The sequence below is a fragment of the Primulina eburnea genome, chromosome 8 (assembly GCF_022965805.1).
Source record: "Primulina eburnea isolate SZY01 chromosome 8, ASM2296580v1, whole genome shotgun sequence".
Lineage (NCBI taxonomy): Eukaryota > Viridiplantae > Streptophyta > Magnoliopsida > Lamiales > Gesneriaceae > Primulina > Primulina eburnea.
The window spans coordinates 11,219,648-11,237,514 of NC_133108.1; the positions used below are offsets into that span (position 1 = coordinate 11,219,648).

The window sequence follows — 17,867 nt, forward strand, 5'->3', positions numbered from 1 at the left end:
TATAAAAAATATCATTCATAATTTGTTGAAATTCTGAAGGGGCATTTTTAAGGCCAAATGGCATTACTGTCCATTCATAATGTCCTATTGGAACATTAAAAGCAGTTTTATATCTATCAGATTCTTGTATTTGAATCTGCCAAAATCCTGATTTTAAATCAAATTTGGAAAATATAATTGCATGAACTAATCTGTCTAATAAATCTTTTTTATTAGGAATAGGATGCCTAATCCATTTCAAAACCTTATTAAGAGGTTTATAATTTATTACTAATCTAGGAACTCCTCTTTCTTGCTCTGAATGTTTATTAACATAAAAAGCAGTACAAGACCAAGGAGATTGAGAAGGTTTTATTAAACCTTTGTCTAACAAAGAATGAATTTCATTCTTACATAATTCTAAATATTCAGAATTCATTTGACAAGGACGAGCCTTGGTTGGAATATTTTTTTCATCAAAATTCTCTTCATATGGAAGAGAGATAATATGCTTCTTACGATTCCAAAAAGCATTTGGTAAATCATTACATATTTCTAAAGAAAATTTATTATAAATAATTTTTATTTTTTCCTGTAATTTAGGATTCTGTAATTTTTCATCAATTGTAAGAAATTTTATTTCTTCTTTTAAAGAGTTTATTTGAAAGGTTTTTCTTTCAATCTGTTCTTGTAGTTCATTTAAGATTCTATGAACAGGTTTGGTTATAAACTGAAAAGTAATAGGATTACCTTGATAAGTTCCTATTATACCTGTTTCATCAACATATGTTAAAGGATAAATTTGATAAATAAAAGGAAGACCAAGTATTAGTTGGCTTGAAATATCTTTCGCTAATAAAAAACTGGTTTGAATACAGTTTTTATCTTTGCAAATATAAGCTTTAGGTAATTTATAATTTATTTCTAATGGTTCTCCTCCTGCATGAGAAAGAGAATGAGTAGTTTTATGAAAATATTTTGTAGGAATTAATCCTTCCTGTATTACATTTAAATCTGCACCACTATCTATCATAGCAATGAAATTCTTTTTATAAGAATTATCAATTAATAAAGTAATATTAGTATACCATTTTTGAGATATTATCATACTCAAAACAGATAAATGTTTCTGATTATTATCAGGAAATGAAATATCTTGAATATTTTCAAAACTTTCAGAAATAGAGTTGTTATGATTCTCAATAACTGAAATACGATAATTTAAACTATTATTATTATCCTGTAAAAATTTTATTTGTTGTTTAAGATTATCAATCTCTTTAACTAAATCCTGTATAGTAACTGGATTTTGTTGACTATATTTTTTCTGTAAAAGATTTTTAACTTCTTTCATAGAATAAGCTTGTTCTTGTTTAACAAGAATGTTATTATCATTATTGCTTGTTGAAGCAGTATTTTCCATTTGATCAATAATTGTAGATTTTAATATTGGATCCTTAATCATTTTAAGGAATTCTAAAATATTATTGTTAGTTAAAACATTAATATTTAAATCTTGAAATTGAGACATAAGTTTATAAAACTCATCATTTTTATTATTATCCTCTATAGGACTCATACAAGATTTTCCTTGTATACAATTATTGCATTCTTCTAAATCAGAAATATCTGATTCATTATCCAGAATTTCTTCTGAATTATAGGATTCTGAAGAATTCTCAGTTTCACTATCAGAATTATTATTAGAATCCATTATTATTTTAAATAATGTTTCTTTTAGATTATCATCTATATCTAAATTATTAATTTTGTTTTTAGCCCAACATTGATTAGCATAATGTCCTGGCTTTTTACATTTTCTACAAATTATTAATTTATTTTTATATTTATCTTTTTTCCTATCAGCTTTAGCTGATTCACGAATTTCTTTTCTTTTCTTTTTTCTTTCTTTTTGTCTTTCAGACAAATGTCTTTTCTTATAAATCTTTTCATCCTTATCTTTAATTTTCTTCTTACCTTTATGAGGTAAGTCCATACCAAATTGATCACAAAATTTACCTAACTGTTTTTTCTCAAGTAAATTCTGTCTTTTAATTTGATTATTTAATTTTAATTCATTACAGAGAGCTAAACCCTCTTGAATACAAGTATTAATTAAATTACCATAAGTATAATTATCATAGAAGATATTTATATCATCCTTTCTTAAAACTTTTCTAACCCTTTCAGCAAATAAGAAAGGTAAGCCATCTATGAATTTAGCTTTCCACAGACTATTATTACAGTCTGGAATCTCATAAATACGAGATAAGAAAGTATCTTTATACCATCTAAAATCAGTAAGTGTTTTACATTTTAGATTACTTAATAAAGTTCTAATTTGTTCACTATTATCAATGAATTTTCCAGTGAAATGTTCAATCATAGTCGATATTAATGTATACACTACATTTTCTAATTGAATATTATTTTCCATTTTTATGGAATTAAAGATTTCATCTTTTTGAGAATAATTTAGATAATTATCCCACCATCCTTTAAGTTGGCCAGTAAATCCTGCTGTTATCATTTTAGCAATATTCTTATCAGTATTACCTGATGATTTACACACAGTACTATACATTAGCATTCTGTGAGCAGTATTATAAATTTGCCTATCACTATAACCATCAATATTCCATTCATAAATATTTTTCCCATTATAACTATTAGAATAAATATATTCATTTTCTTCAATGAGAACATCCATGGGAGTAGGTTTATTATAGTAATATTTGGATGTAGTAGGTCTATCAGCCCATTTAATTTTATTAATTTCATTTTCAGAATGATTATTAGTCTTATCTAATTCTTCAAACTCTTCATTAAGAGTATTTAAATTAAGATTTCTAAATTTTTCTTCTAATAATTTTTCTATATCAGAAACAGAAGATTTAAATTTAAAATCCTTAATATCAGGAGGGGATTGAATGGATGAGGTAGCAACAGAAACAATATTATTTTCTGGTTCTTCTATATGAACATCAGGTTTAATTTTATTAATAGCTAAAATAATTTTATCAATACGATCTTTAAGAGAATTTATTTCTTCTCCTATAATCGTGAGATATAAATTTGTATAATTCTGTTTTTCTATTATCTGATTAATATGTTTAACAGTAATTTGTAACATATCATTCTCAAATAATTTTGAAAAAGCAGTAAAATTTAAAATTTTATTATTCTTTTCTATTATAAAAGATTGTTGAGGAGGATAAACAGATTTTTGAATCTGTCCTGAAGAAAGTTTATAATTCCTTTCAAGAATAGAAATATAATCTATAATAAATGTTTTAAAAAACCAAGGAACAAAGTGTATCAATTTATTCTGGTTTTCACAATATTTATAAAATGTTGAAACAATATATTCAAACTCTTCTTCAGAAAAACTTTTAAAGTACCAATTTCTGAAAGATTCCCATTTGGGTAAATAAAATTCTGCATTGATCTTTGCTCTAGCAGAAGATCCTTTAGTAAAATCAATCTTTGATTTACTATCCATTAAATACTAAAATTCATTTCTGAAACTGTATCAGTTTCTCTAACTTTTTGAAAGTTACTTTTATGAACAATATTATTTTGATTTATAATTAAATCATCTACTGTATTAGTAGATTCTAATTCTTCTCTAACTTGAGAAGTAGAAGCTCTAGAAGTTTGTGGTATATCAACCATATAATCTAGAGGAGAAATAAATAAATGACTAGATCTTGATCTAGCATAAACAGAAGAGGGTAATAATCTTCTTTGTTCATTATTAAACTGTATTTGAACAGATCCTTCATTAGTTTGTATGACTTGTTCTAAATCTCTATTTATTATAGGATTTCTAGGAACAGCTTGTTCAATTATCCAGTTTTCTGGAAATTCTATTTCTTCCCATTTTATAGATCTACGAGTTGTAATATTAGATCTATTAAAATTAGTTTCTATAAGAATAGTTTCATTTAATTTTTTATCTATTTTTTTACACATAGGATTCAGTGTAAATAATGGTTTATAATAAATACGATAACAGATACATATTACTTCTGTTCCAGGAGTATAATTATAACCATGAGTTTTAACATTTAATGTTAAAGCATCTAATATATTTGGATCAAACAAAGATAAAGATAAATTTGGATAAACATCAAAATATACTGGACCATGTGCCAGACTAGATTGAATTATTCCCATAAGGGATTGTTTCCAATTCAAATTTCTTCCATCTCTTAAAGCTGCTATGAAGCTTTCTGGTAAACCTTCTAATGTTAAAGGTCTAAAAGCAATTTGAATTAATCCTATATGAATAAATTTATAATTTTTCATATAAGGCATAATATCTTTATTGTTTAACAATCTTATCACCATTTCATTATTATGAAGAGGTACAGATGATTCTGTAGTTTTAACTACTTGTTTAAAACCAATTCTTTCAAAGGTTCCTAACTTATAGATCATTTTAGAATCTATCTTAGGAATAGTCCATTTATTCAATAAATCTAAATTTTCAGGTAAATCATATTCTTCATTTAAACTGTTATGAACAGTTTCTTTCATACTGAAAATATTCATTTGAATAAAAAGTGCTAAATTATTAACCAGACTATTTTCATGGCTCTGATACCATCTGTAGCTTGGAATCAAAGAGGAATCTGATACGTGGCATTGTTTTACCAAACTTTTCCTTAGTGGCTTTCGCACACATGGAGGTTATTGGTTTCCAGCCTATATTATTTATTAGAAATATATTTGAAAATATTACAGTAATCATTAAACACAATAAATTGAAATTTAATAAAAATTTATTTTAATAAGAGATAAGAGGATAAAAATGTAATTTGTGGTGTGTTGATAACTTATCCCACTTAATTTGTTAGATTAATAATCAAATAATTAATCATAAAATTAGGTCTTAAACCGGGTCAAAATGATTATTAATATATATTAAAATTTTAACCAAACATTAGATAACTATGAGATATTCATCTATCCTTATTTAATCACATCAATCAAACACACTCTTCATGTATAAGTTTGTTGTAATTAATTAACCCAAACATATGAAAAATTAAATTAAGAGTTCCAAATAGTCTCTAAGTTAGTAATGCAACAATTAATTTTAAGTTGTGCATAGAATTTGATCAGGAAGAAATTTGAACGATAGAAATTTTGCATCTATATATAGAATATCACTAGATAAATCTAAAATCCACGTAACACAAATTTATCCAAACAAGCAAATAGATTTAAAATTCATAACTTCAAATATTTTCATCAAAACATAGCCATAGAAATTTGCTAAGCAAATATGCTTAAAAATCTCAATTTTTTAAAACCACATTAGTCAAGGATAATTTGGACAAAAAAATGAGTAAAAAATGCTTTTTAGATTTAAAATGCTGAAAAAAAAAATAAACATAAAACCCACGAGAATGAGACAAATGTGTCTGATTTTTTTAAAACACGAGGTTGAAATATATATTTAATTTTATGTACTTTTGATATTTAGTTACAGCGCCCCTTTTATTTGTGATGATTTTACAGATATGGAATTTTATAAAAGAAAAAATTTTTGTGAGACGGTCTTACATGTCATATTTTATGAGACATATATTTTATTTAGGTTATCTATGAAAAAATATTACTTTTTATGCTAAGAATATAATTTTTATTGTAAATATAGATAAGGTTGACCCGTCTTATATATAAAAATTCGTGAGACCGTCTTACAAGAAATCTATTCTTTTATAAAATAGGCGTACACAATGGAATTAGAAAATAATAAATTCTCTTGCAACGCCGGAATCTATTTTGTTTTTGGTCCAATAGTGGAATACCCAAGATTGGCCTAACTGTCCAAGCCCAATTATTATGACCCCTCTTTCCACAAGGCCATGTAGATGACCCGGCCCGCATGAATAAACAATCTGAAAGATGGCGCTAGGGTTTATACGCCGAGCAAAACCCTAATGCACGAGTTTAAGACAGGGAAGAATCGGAAAATGATTACAGGAGGAAAGAGCTTCGTTTCCTCAGCGCCGGCATTCTCAAACGATGCCAGGAGAATTCTCGTTTGCACTGGAAACATTGTATCGATTTTCAGCACCTCGACTGGCTTACAGGTCCTTCCTGATTCTGGAACCGTTTTTAGTTTTAAAACTTGAATTTACCACCAATTTTGTAAAAAAAGTTATCTTTTTTTTCCACCTTTTGAAGACAAGTGAATTAGTTGGCCACGGTTCACTGGTGACATCGGTGATAGTTGTTCCAGCTTCCACTCCAGGGAGTACAGTCTTATGCTTTTGCTGGACGTCTTCGTTAGATGGCACAATCAAGTACTGGGATTTTGCGGCGCCTGAATTGATGAGGACTGTAGACATTCGTTTCCCCATTCACTCAATGGTGATTTAAGTTTTTCCATAAATGTTATATTTAGCCGTTTATTGTTCGTTCTGACTGCGGTGAACTTGAATTCAGTATTGATTTATGTTCCCTTCACTTAGTGAGATATACAATAATATGTAATAGCTGACAGGTGAATCGTTCAATTGTATTTATGTGTGAAGAGATTAAGAAGATTTTCTCTTGGTGAGTTTGGCAAGAACTTCTCATTCCAGGATCTTGAGAAAACTTGGAATATAAACAAGTACATCTTAATCCTTGTTCTGGACCAGGAACTAATCTAATATTTTGAAATCTTAACCATAGTACATTGCATTTGTGATATTGACCTTTTGTTCATTTGTAGGGTTGTTTTTATAAGTTATGGGCCATACCGAAGAATATGCCTACACTTTTCTTTAAATGGCCTTCTACAATAATCATTGTCACATATTTACTATTTTATGATAACAAATTATAATTTGGATCTAGGTATCTGATATATGTCATCGTGAATTCAGGTGATTCCAAGTTTATTTAGCCAGGAAACTGAGAGTAACGAAAAGATCCCTGATCTTTTTGCTTATGTCTATACTGAAGATGTGAAGCAAAAGGGAAAACTACCTAGTTTTTCATGTGGGCAGATTCGAAAATGTAATTTGACAAAGTCTCGCTTAGTTGGTGGAGTTACTTTGGCTGAGGTACTCTATTTTTAATGTTTTACTTGTTATTGTGATTGTTTTGCAGCGATATGTTGGTGGTGATTATGAAATTTTGGTCATGATTATGTATTTATGTAATTATGTTAGATTAGATAGATCCTAGAACATATTACTTATTAACTTGTCATCTGTACTGTGGTTCTTTTTATTCGCTTATCTATATTTTTTTTGAGTATTCTCTTTTACATATTTTCTTGATGGCCATGTATTACTGTTTTGCAGACAACAAAACCAGGTTCCTTAATAATTAGTCCCTCCGGGAAATACATTGGAATATATGAAAAGCGCAAGCTTCGAATATGGGAAATTCCGGGGAAAGATTCTGAAAGTGTTGCTTATAAGAAAGTCAGATTGCATCATACAAAATCATTTACCGCTGTGGCATTTCATCCAACTGAAAGGGTGATAGCAGCAGGTGATGCTACAGGAAGAATCCTATTATGGAGAGGTGTTGGGCATGGAACATTCTCTAATGGTGATAAACTAATCAATGGAGGAATAGACAAAGATGTAGAAGATAGGCCTGGGGTGAGGGGTGACGATGATGCAGATTCTTGCACCACATGGCATTGGCATTCTTCACAAGTGAATGTTCTCTTCTTTTCTTCGGACGGTGCTTATTTGTACTCAGGTATCATGAATTTCTAGTAATATAATGATTAAAGTGAAAGAAACGCTCATTATACTGGGTAACATTATATGGTACCATTCCCCGCCGCCCTTTTCCAATTTATTCTCTTTGATTATATTTTATTTTGAGATGAAACTTCATGTTGTTTCACAAAAAAATATTTAACTTTCTAGGTGGGAAAGAGGGAGTTTTGGTGGTATGGCAGTTAGACACTGGAAAGAAAAAATTTCTTCCACGAATTGGATCTCCACTTCTACATTTCATAAATTCTTCCGATCCTTCTTTAGCTTGTGTAAGAATTATATCAATTTCAGTAATTGTCGTGTTATTCACAAATTCCATGTGTTTCATTTTAGTTTGTTTTTAATAGTGAATTCTGTCAGATATCCTGTGCAGATAATCGTATTCATCTACTCAGAATGCCTTCGATGGAAATTTCGAGATCTATTTCAGGAATTAAGGTTTGTTCCGACTTCCAATCTATTATGGACCTTTACAAACTGATTGGGATCGGAGAACCTAGGAAATGTACTTTGTCTACAAAGTAGGATGTGTCATGAACAGGGCTGTAAACGAATCGAATCGAATTTTAAGAAATTTTCAGTATTCGAGCTCGAGCTCGAATCCGAATAAAATATTCGAAGCTCGATTCGAAACTCGAATTTTTATTATTTTCGATTCGAACTCGATTCGAACTGAGGCTCGAGTTCGAATTCTATTCGACTTAATAATATTATATTATATATATTTATATATATATATGTACTAATATTATATATATATATATATGTACTTAATAATATTTTATTTATTTTTGAAATATAATGCTAAGGTTCGCGAGCAATCGAACAATATAATTTTAGCTCGAATTCGATTCGAAAAATATTCGAACATGTTCGAGTTCGGCTCGAATTCGATAATTTCGAATTCGAACAAAATATTATTCGAACCGGCTTGAAAAGTTCGTGAACGTGTTCGGTTCGTTTACACTCCTAGTCATGAAGGCTGTTTTTTATACAAGTAAAACTCACAAGGATTAGGGATTCGAAATAGTTGACTCTAGAACCCTTCGCTCTAATGTTAAATGAACATCTCTGCTTGTGCTTAGAATCTATTTTTTTTCCCTAATTTCAGCTTCCAAGTTCCTTTTTGGGAATTTGCAAGGGATTTGGCTCGGGTCTTGTCATCAATTACACTGCCGGGGTGATTGTAGTACCCGCGGAGAACTACTGTGTTCAATTTTATTGTTTATTTGATGATCGTGAGATTTCAGAGGTGAGCATGGACAGTATTGTTAATTAAATTCATGTTTTACTCAGTTCATTTTATGATTCCAAAAGTTTCAGTTGTCTTCTTTGTTACATGTGCATTTGTGTATCTCCTCATGCGTGCGAGGAAGACTAATGGCTCGTTAGGTTTTGTTTGATAGTTTTGGCGGAAGAGTTTTGGAAAAATATTTTCAGGACATACAATGTGCTCGGTTTTCTTTTGAGAAAATAAAATTGGTACTATAGATGTTGAAACATGTCAGTGATTGTTGGATAATTTTTTTATTATAAATATAAAGGTATTAGTTTTTTAGTTTTTATGTAACATACTAATAGGGCATTTTTTGTGAGTGATGAAAAATTTAGTTATAAGTAATTATCATGTCGGGAGATTAAAGATTTAAAAATAAGAGAAAAGTAGGTACAACTCAGCTTGCTGCAAAGCCTTTCGAAAAGAATGAAAATAGATTCTTGTGTTTGTTTTTGTTTCGTGGATAAAATTTTTTTCTTGACGACAGAGGACGTAATTTTTTTGGCTTGATTCTTTTTACCTTCTGTTGTGGTGGGGGAATCGAGTGATTTTTGTTCACTGGTTTTACTATGTTGTTAACATGGTATCTGTGATCTATCTGTGGCTAAGACTGGAGATGAATCATGATTGGAGTTTTAGTTCCTGAGATCATACGCAATTTGGATACTTTTAATTTTTATGAAGCGGCCTTTTGTTTTTTAATGTCAGGTTTCTCATGAAGTGTTTGGGTTTGATAACAATTATTTCTTATATTAAGTTTTGTTACCCAGAAAAACTTTGTTAAGCAAAGGTTGCCCATTATTCCTGGCGCACTCCAATCTCTCTTTTTCTCACTATATGTGAAAATGATATCTTGTTTGCATGAATCAGGTACAAATATGTCAAAGGAACCATCATCCAGGTGATGAAATCACGGTATTGGACCTCTCATCTTTATTCTTATCAATAGAAAGCGTAATAAATCCGGATAAATGGATTTCTCCTTTTGTAACACTTGGATTCCATAGTTTCCACAAGGATGGCGTGTATTTTCTTTTTGACTTGCATTCCTTGTTCTTTTTTGTATATGTTAGTGGTCAACAAATTTCTAAATCTACTTTTGTATAAGTGGTTTAAAAATCTGTTTTGGTGTTTGGATTTTTCTTTTTATTTATTTTAAGCTTTTTTCTCATGATAAATGATAAGGATTTCTGCTTGTAAATATACTTTCCATTGGTGCAGTTTCTTGAAAGGTGAATACTCTGATTTATTTATCAAAAGTCATTTATTAATTCTTTTGTTGTCAGCCTAAAGCAACCTGAAAAAGTTTGCAGGTAAAAGTGGATTTAGTGGCCATTTCCTCTGATTGTTCTACAATGATCACTGTTGAAACCAGACTTGCTGAGGAAGGAATTGGCAGCCTTGTGAGTCTTAAATTCTGGTCATGTTACTCTCAGAACAAAGACTTTTCCTTATCTACCATCATATATGAACCTCACAGGTTTATTCCTTTTTAAATCCTTTACAACTTTTTATGTAGATGTAATTTCATGTTTCATATGTTTTCACAAGATCAAATCATTTAAATTGTCAGTCTGATAAATTTGAGATTGGGTATTCTTTAGGATTCAAATTAACTAATGGAGTTTCATGCTTCGGGCTAAATACCATGCAGGGAGGCTGAGATATCTTCCATAGCTTTTCATCCAACTGGTAACATGGCCATCAGTTCTTCATATGGTGGCGACTTTAAGGTAGGTGGTCTCATTTATAATTTTATCTAGTTGATAGGTGGGTAACATTTATAATTTTTTCTAGTTATTGATTATTGATATTTAGTTAACAATTTCAAATGGCAGACTTGGGTTCGTAAATACAAGACCACCATGCAGGATCATACGCATCAGAGTACTGGCTGGGCATGCCATGCTGTTGGATCGTACAAGTATGCTCTATGCAGAAGATTATCTCAGATTTACGATTTGATCTGATAAACCTGTTTGATAAACTGATATGTAACTTATGTAACCGTGTTTTGAAATTCATCAAGTTTGAAGTTATATGATTTATCTAGCCATGTTGTGAAATTCATCAAGTTTGGTGAAGTTATATGATTATATCTATGGTTTTGTTATGGTCAATTTTACTTTTGAATTCATTTACCGCATGAATATTTGTGAAAAGAATAGCTAATCTATCATCGAAGGATGCATTAACGAAGGTTACCTTTGGCAGGAAGAAGCCTATGACCGCTGCTGCATTTTCAAGTGATGGCACTGTTTTGGCTGTTGCTGCAGATAAAGTTATTACCTTGTGGGATCCAGATAGAAATATTTTGGTGGCTGTGGTTGGAGATACTCTTGAGGTGTTTTTCCGACATCTGTATTTTCATTATTATTTGGAATGTGAATTGGGACGGTCTTATTCATGGAAAAGTGGCTTTTTCTCTTGATAATGTTCTTGTTTTAGTATTCTTCTACCGGGGCTGGACATCTCTTTTATTGCTGAATGATAATAATGTAACTATAATTACTCGATGATTACATGAACAAGAGTTTTAGACCGCCATTGGTATAGATTTTGACTATAATGTTCATAGTCAAAATCAAATCGGCATATGCCAAATATTTTACTCGAGACAATTTTTTATTGGTTTTTTGTTATCTGTTTCCATTGATAATATTTACGTATTGTGCAGCCAATTACAACCCTTTCATTTGTCGGGAAGTCTGAGTATCTTGTATCTGCTTCACAAGGTTCCAACCCTCAGCTGACTATATGGAGTATGTCAAAGCTCTCGACATGTTGGTCCTACCGGCTTCATGCAGAAGGTGATATGCTGTTTCCTCCATGGGATCTGTTCTAACTAACAGTGTTTCTGTTCATTGATGTGTTAATTGTTTGATATCTACAATAAGTATCTGGAAAAGACTTATAGGTGTGTTTATATTATCTAACTGGGTGACCTGTAGTGCATTTCTTGTTGATTACTGGTGTGTTAATGTTTGCAGCTATTACTTGTTCGACGAACAACTCTTCCTTTGCTGTTCTTGCCCGCTTCAAATCACCGACAACCATGGAGTCTGATCATGCTGCATCACCAGGTCCGGATGGGGTTATATTGTTTTTCGATGTAGAAAATCCTGTGCCATTGGCAACCTGGTTTGTCAGCAAGGTAACTTTCTCCTTCCTATGCTTTTCTATTTGATTGTTTCTTCACGATTTGATTCTGAGGTAATTTTACATTTGGTAGTGGCGTTCATGTTAGGTATATGATTTATCTTAGGTGTGGTACATGTATATATGATGTATTGATGTGAGAACTATTGTCGCTTCTGCTACCTGACCAGATTTTTTTTTGGTTCAACAAAATGTGATTAATCTTGCCTTTTAAATACTCCGACATCTACCTGTTCAATAGGAAACCGTCATCTTGGCCACTGATTGCCGATTGGAAAAACCAACGCTCTGACAGTGTTAGAAATATGGTTGAGAATATGTGAGGAACAACTGTGTACTGAATACCTACTAGAATGCTGATGAAAATAAAAAAGTTTTGCCACAAAAACGATTCTGTTAGAATTGAAACTTTCATATTAATCTGAAGTTGCAGACCACCACATATTGGCATTTAAAACATTCTCGTTTTCCAGGCTGAGGGTGGAGGGCTTTCTTTTGTCGAGTCAAGTCAAAAAGTAGACGAGGATGCTGCAGATTCAAAAACGACTGACATGCTTGCTTACATAGATGGTGCTCATGAGTATGTTCTATTTGATCCATATGATGAGCAATCTGACAAGCTTAGCATTTCTGGCCCAAGGAATTTCGGCAATCCTGAGGAAACAGGTTAGGTTTGATTTATACTGCATGATTCTTCTATTTGCAGCCAACGGCTCCTGCTTGAAAACATATGTCCCACTTAATGTATATTGCACTAAGCCATCTCTCTCAGATATCTCACATGATTTTTTGAATTTTCTTATGATGAATTCCATTCATTTCTTGCTTTTGTACCACTTTTCTGCTATATCACTAACCGAATCCGGTGTATTATATGATATGCATTTCAATTAGCAGAAAGATTTGGCTATGCATCCATCTACGGTGAGTTGCCAGCATTCAGCTTGACAATAGATCAGACGTCACTCCCATCAATCCCGTCGGAGAAAATGTGGAAGAGTATATTCAGTGGAGCATCTCACAGCCTCCCTCCTCTTCCAAAGCTGTGTTCAGAGTTTTTGGAATCATTACTGGAGAGGAGGTCTATGGTTGTTGAATGAACTGATTAAATTTCTCTAGCTACCCTTTTGCTTGGTATCTGTGATGAGAGACGCAAGAGAACATTTGCACTGCGTGTTGCTTATAGCAGACTGAAAAGGATCCAAGGCAATCCAATGCCATATTCTTAGAGGGGAATGCGGTTAATTTATAGAGATTAGTGGGATATCATGGTGCAAAGTTGAAGCAAGGTTGTGGAGATATAGATCTATTGATTGTTTTGTGATATACTAAAAGGAGGGTATTGTTGTATAACGAGATTCAAGTGGAGCTATTGTTGAGTATTTCATGTGGATTTTGAAGATTTGTTAATGCCACATGCATAATATATGTGAGGTTTTTCGGAAAGCAGCGTGTAAGATTTTTTTGAAGTTCATTTCTAAGCTGTTGAAAAATTTTCCTGCTCGAGAATTTTTAAAAGAAAATTGATGATTTGTAACGCTAATGAAAATGCTTCTAATGTTCTTTTTCTAAAAAATATTGAATTAATATTTTTCTAAAAAATAAACTCATGTTTTAAAAATTAATATGAAATTTGAGGATTTTTTTTATCTCGAGAAATATCTTGCAGGATTTTGAGGAATGATAGTGTTAGAGCAGGTGTCCGGCAATCCAACTTGTGGCTTGGGTTTTATTGACTCTAATGTAAAACAATCTTTATTTTAATAATATTTTACGATTTTATTCGATTATGGCATTATACTTTATCCGTATACTCATGCAAACTGCATAAATAAAGCTCTTGAATATACAATAGGTACCATGATATCTGTGTCGCAACGTAAGATCATGAAACTTATTAGGAAGTGTACCGTATATTCTAAACAGTTTCCTAGTCGAATCAGTCGCCTGAAACAAGGATAAAGATCGTTCGAGCTTGAGACTAGCATCTGTGGTGTAAATGTCATGTTTCATGGGCAAGGACATTGAGATGTCAATTCACACAGATGAGTGATCATATGATGATGTACTGAACAACCCTCCCTCGGACTATCCAAGTGATTCTCACTTATCGAGTGGAGTAGTCCGCAGTTATGGTTGTACACCATTAGTCCTTTGACCCGAGACAATGTAGGGGCTATACGTACTAGCATGCACTTTGATCCGTTTACCGACTCCATTGAGGGTCATCAGGTGGCGAGGTTATGTGTAGTTTCGAAATACGTAGGAGCCAATACATTGTAGTCGTGGATTCACCGTTTGCCTACGGGTGAAGATATCCTATGTGATCTGATGAGTTAATAGTGCAAGGAGTCTCTGGCCAGAGCAAAAAATGTGCTTTACGGAAAGATATTTTCCTAGTTGCACATACCATGTCACTATTAGTAGTCAAAGATAAATTGCATCGTTATCGAATTTATATGCAACTCTCGATATACCAATGGTTGCAGATTCGATCGGGATATATGTGTTGAAGGGACCATACTGTACGCTAACCATGACTGAATGTTCTTGCAGGCACTATTAGTGATACCTATGGGATCATGGGACGATGCTGCTAGACGCTCTTAACATAATCCGATGAGTGCAATCAGAAATGAGTTATGACATTCTTGATCAAAGAGTTGATGAAAAGAATGTGGCTAACTAGGGTAAACCCAGATAAGAATAAATATTATTCTAAATCACATGGAGATGTGAACCCACGGCTAGATGTATCCCTGAACCATTGAGGGTCACACAAGTATCAGATTCTATGTTCCCGTTGAGATAGTCAAATTTCAAAGAGTTGAAATTTAGTGACTGTAGTTTGATGAGATCAAACAGGAAGCTTATAAAGGAGTTTATGAGCTGGTTTCATAGGATGGAAGAGGTGGAAGTTAGCATGATTGCTAAATAAGGAAGGAGAGTGAAACTGTCTGTTTTATGAAGGAGTTCACTAAAACTGGCAGCTGCCAAATATGGTAACTGCCATACATGGTAAGTTCTAAATTTGTCAAATGATAATTTTGATCTTCGAAATTTTCGATTTTCATTATATGAACAAGATTTGTATCCTTGACATATAGAAGCTCTTGGATCGTCGATCGGGGTTATAATTAGTTCGAAATCATTTATTTAGTAAATTGAGAATTTATTAATTAAATAATTGTGCTAGTAGTGGTGAATACTAATATGCACAAACTTCCATGAATATTCTAGAGGAGTATAGAATTAAATTAACCATAGAGTTAGTTTATAAATTAAATAATGTTGATTTAATTTGATATTCATATATATTTATATATTTTATATAGTGATATAAAAAATGTGTATATGATATTATTATATCATGTATTATTCAATGTTAATAAATACATTATATATTAATTATATGAGAGTTTAAATATAATGAAATTAATAGAGTTATTGTGGGAGAGATACTCCTAATTAAATTAGGAGTCTCACTCTATAAATACACCATTAGGCCCAGTTTGGTAGGCAGGACTAAAGTTGGATACACTATTAATAATTCGTTTGCTTTGGTTTTGGAACTTGTGACTGACTATTAGTTGGACAACATTCACTGTTCCAGTGGGAGTATAAATCAAGTCATATAATCTGGATTAAAACTATCCCACAATCCCTGAAATGCGAAATGACCGAAATACCCTTGACTTCAAAAATCAGATTTGGAAATGTGTCTGCTTCACGTCAGTCTCCTCATTTGTTCTATCTCGACTCCTCCCACTCACTGCGGCTGAAGAACAACGAATATCACAATGGAGTAAGAAATCCACATTTGTACTTACAGATCTGAAGAACTTGGAAGTTTAATCGAAGGTAAAAGTCGATAAATTAGCGTCGAACATATGTGTGATTACTGAGTGCGGATCTGTTAATTTACGCCTTCGAGAGTATATTTGTGAGCGATTTATGTTCTTTTGTTGTACATTATTTTTATGAATCTGTGGGAGACAAGAATAATTTTTTGTTCTCGTTTGTTTGTTCTGTTAATGTAATGTCTTTTTTAATTGTTTAACAAATCGGATGAAACTTGGCTCCTCCTACAAGATAGTGCTTCTTCGTAGTCATTTTAGGCTTCGCTTAACATGTATTCTGTTTTTGTGTTTGTGTAATGCTGCTGTAGAGAAATTTTAATTTCTTTATCAATATTTGTAAGATTTTTTAATTTATGGGTTGGTTTGATCTAACGTTTTGTTACACTGGCTAAGAAATTTTTGTTTGCTCTGTGCATTATCGGAGGACACGATGTGGATCTCGGGAGGAAATCAATTTGTACTTTCAAATTCCAATATTAAATTGAAGGGTATTTTGGTCAATATTGTATTAATCATGCTTTTATCCACCTCACTTTTTTCACACCACACATGATATTATGTATCTCTATCATTATTAATCCTACCATATCAAGCATTTATCAATCAAATTATTAATCATTCAATTATCACATCAATCATTCAATTATCACATCATCATTGTTGGATTATGAAATTTTTTCATACAAAACACATGAAAAATTCCTTCTTTTCTCCCTTCAAACCCACGGCCAACCTCATGAAATTTGGTGGAAGAAATTTTGGCAATAAAGCAAATTAGATTTGCTTAATTATGGATTAAGGTCTATAATATTTCTTAATGATTGATTAAGATTAAATAGCCAAAAACTCATGATTTTGAATCAAGGGAACTCTCGGCCATCTCTTGAAAATTGAAGGAATATATTCAGTTTTTTGTTTCTTCCACCACTTCGTCGTTTTGTCTCCGGATTTTGGAAATTCGGAGGCTACAGTCTCAACGCACAATCGAGGAACAAAGTTTCTGATCGTGGACATAATTAGGCGATCAAAAAGAAGAGCCGTTCGTAGGGATTTACAAGAAGAGCTATATCCGCCTAAACATTGGAATAGTTTGGAGTCCACCGTTAAGAACGCAAATGTATAATCCTAAACGCTCTATGAATGTTTTTAAACACACCACGTCCAAGAACAAAAATTTTAAACTTTCGCTGTGTCTTAGATACGAGAATACGATGTCCCAACATATAGTTATATTAATTTTTTTTTTTATTAAAGTTGATGATACTTTTGTTAAAACTTTACTAGTTTGACTTCATGCTTAGTTTCGATTTACATAGAGCATGTTTGGATTTGAACAGTCGTTTAAAAAGCTTTTATATTTAATTGAGCAAAATGTTTTTGAAGTTCGAATTTACTTTTAGATCTAATTGATAATTTATATATTTTTAAAAGTAATTGTTGCACTCAAATGGTCAAATTTAATGCAAGCCCAATTGGATTTTATGGCCAATAGAGTAAGACACTATTTGGTTCGTTTGATAAGATAAATAAATGATATATAATAAGAGTGATTATAGAATAAAAAATAAGGATAAACAACACATTATGATAAATTATATGATGTTTTACATGATTTTAACTTGCTTGATTATTTTTGTTAATTATTTACTACAATGCCCTCATCATATATTAATTAATGATATATTCTTAAAATGATTGAATAAATTAATAAAATTTTTAGAATTTATTGATTTAAAAAATTATAAATAAAATTAAAATATTATATTAATTATTAAATATTTATTAATTCCAATTTCCCAAAAAAACTAAAAAATCATTAATATTATAAAAAATAATTAAATTTTGATAATA

The 17,867-nt window shown here is 31.3% G+C and overlaps 1 protein-coding gene across 1 annotated transcript; it reads left to right on the plus strand.

The window, feature by feature from the left end:
• Positions 1-5,877: 5,877 nt before the first annotated feature.
• LOC140838880 (uncharacterized) lies at positions 5,878-13,558 on the plus strand. The gene is made up of 16 exons (XM_073205490.1): positions 5,878-6,086; positions 6,181-6,366; positions 6,867-7,046; positions 7,290-7,698; positions 7,872-7,990; positions 8,082-8,159; positions 8,833-8,973; positions 9,868-9,912; positions 10,311-10,477; positions 10,652-10,730; positions 10,836-10,921; positions 11,212-11,341; positions 11,675-11,807; positions 11,988-12,151; positions 12,630-12,822; positions 13,054-13,558. Exons 1-16 carry the CDS (start codon positions 5,934-5,936, stop codon positions 13,254-13,256), a joined length of 2,466 nt encoding a protein of 821 aa, XP_073061591.1. The 5' UTR covers positions 5,878-5,933; the 3' UTR covers positions 13,257-13,558.
• The last annotated feature ends 4,309 nt before the right edge of the window (positions 13,559-17,867 follow it).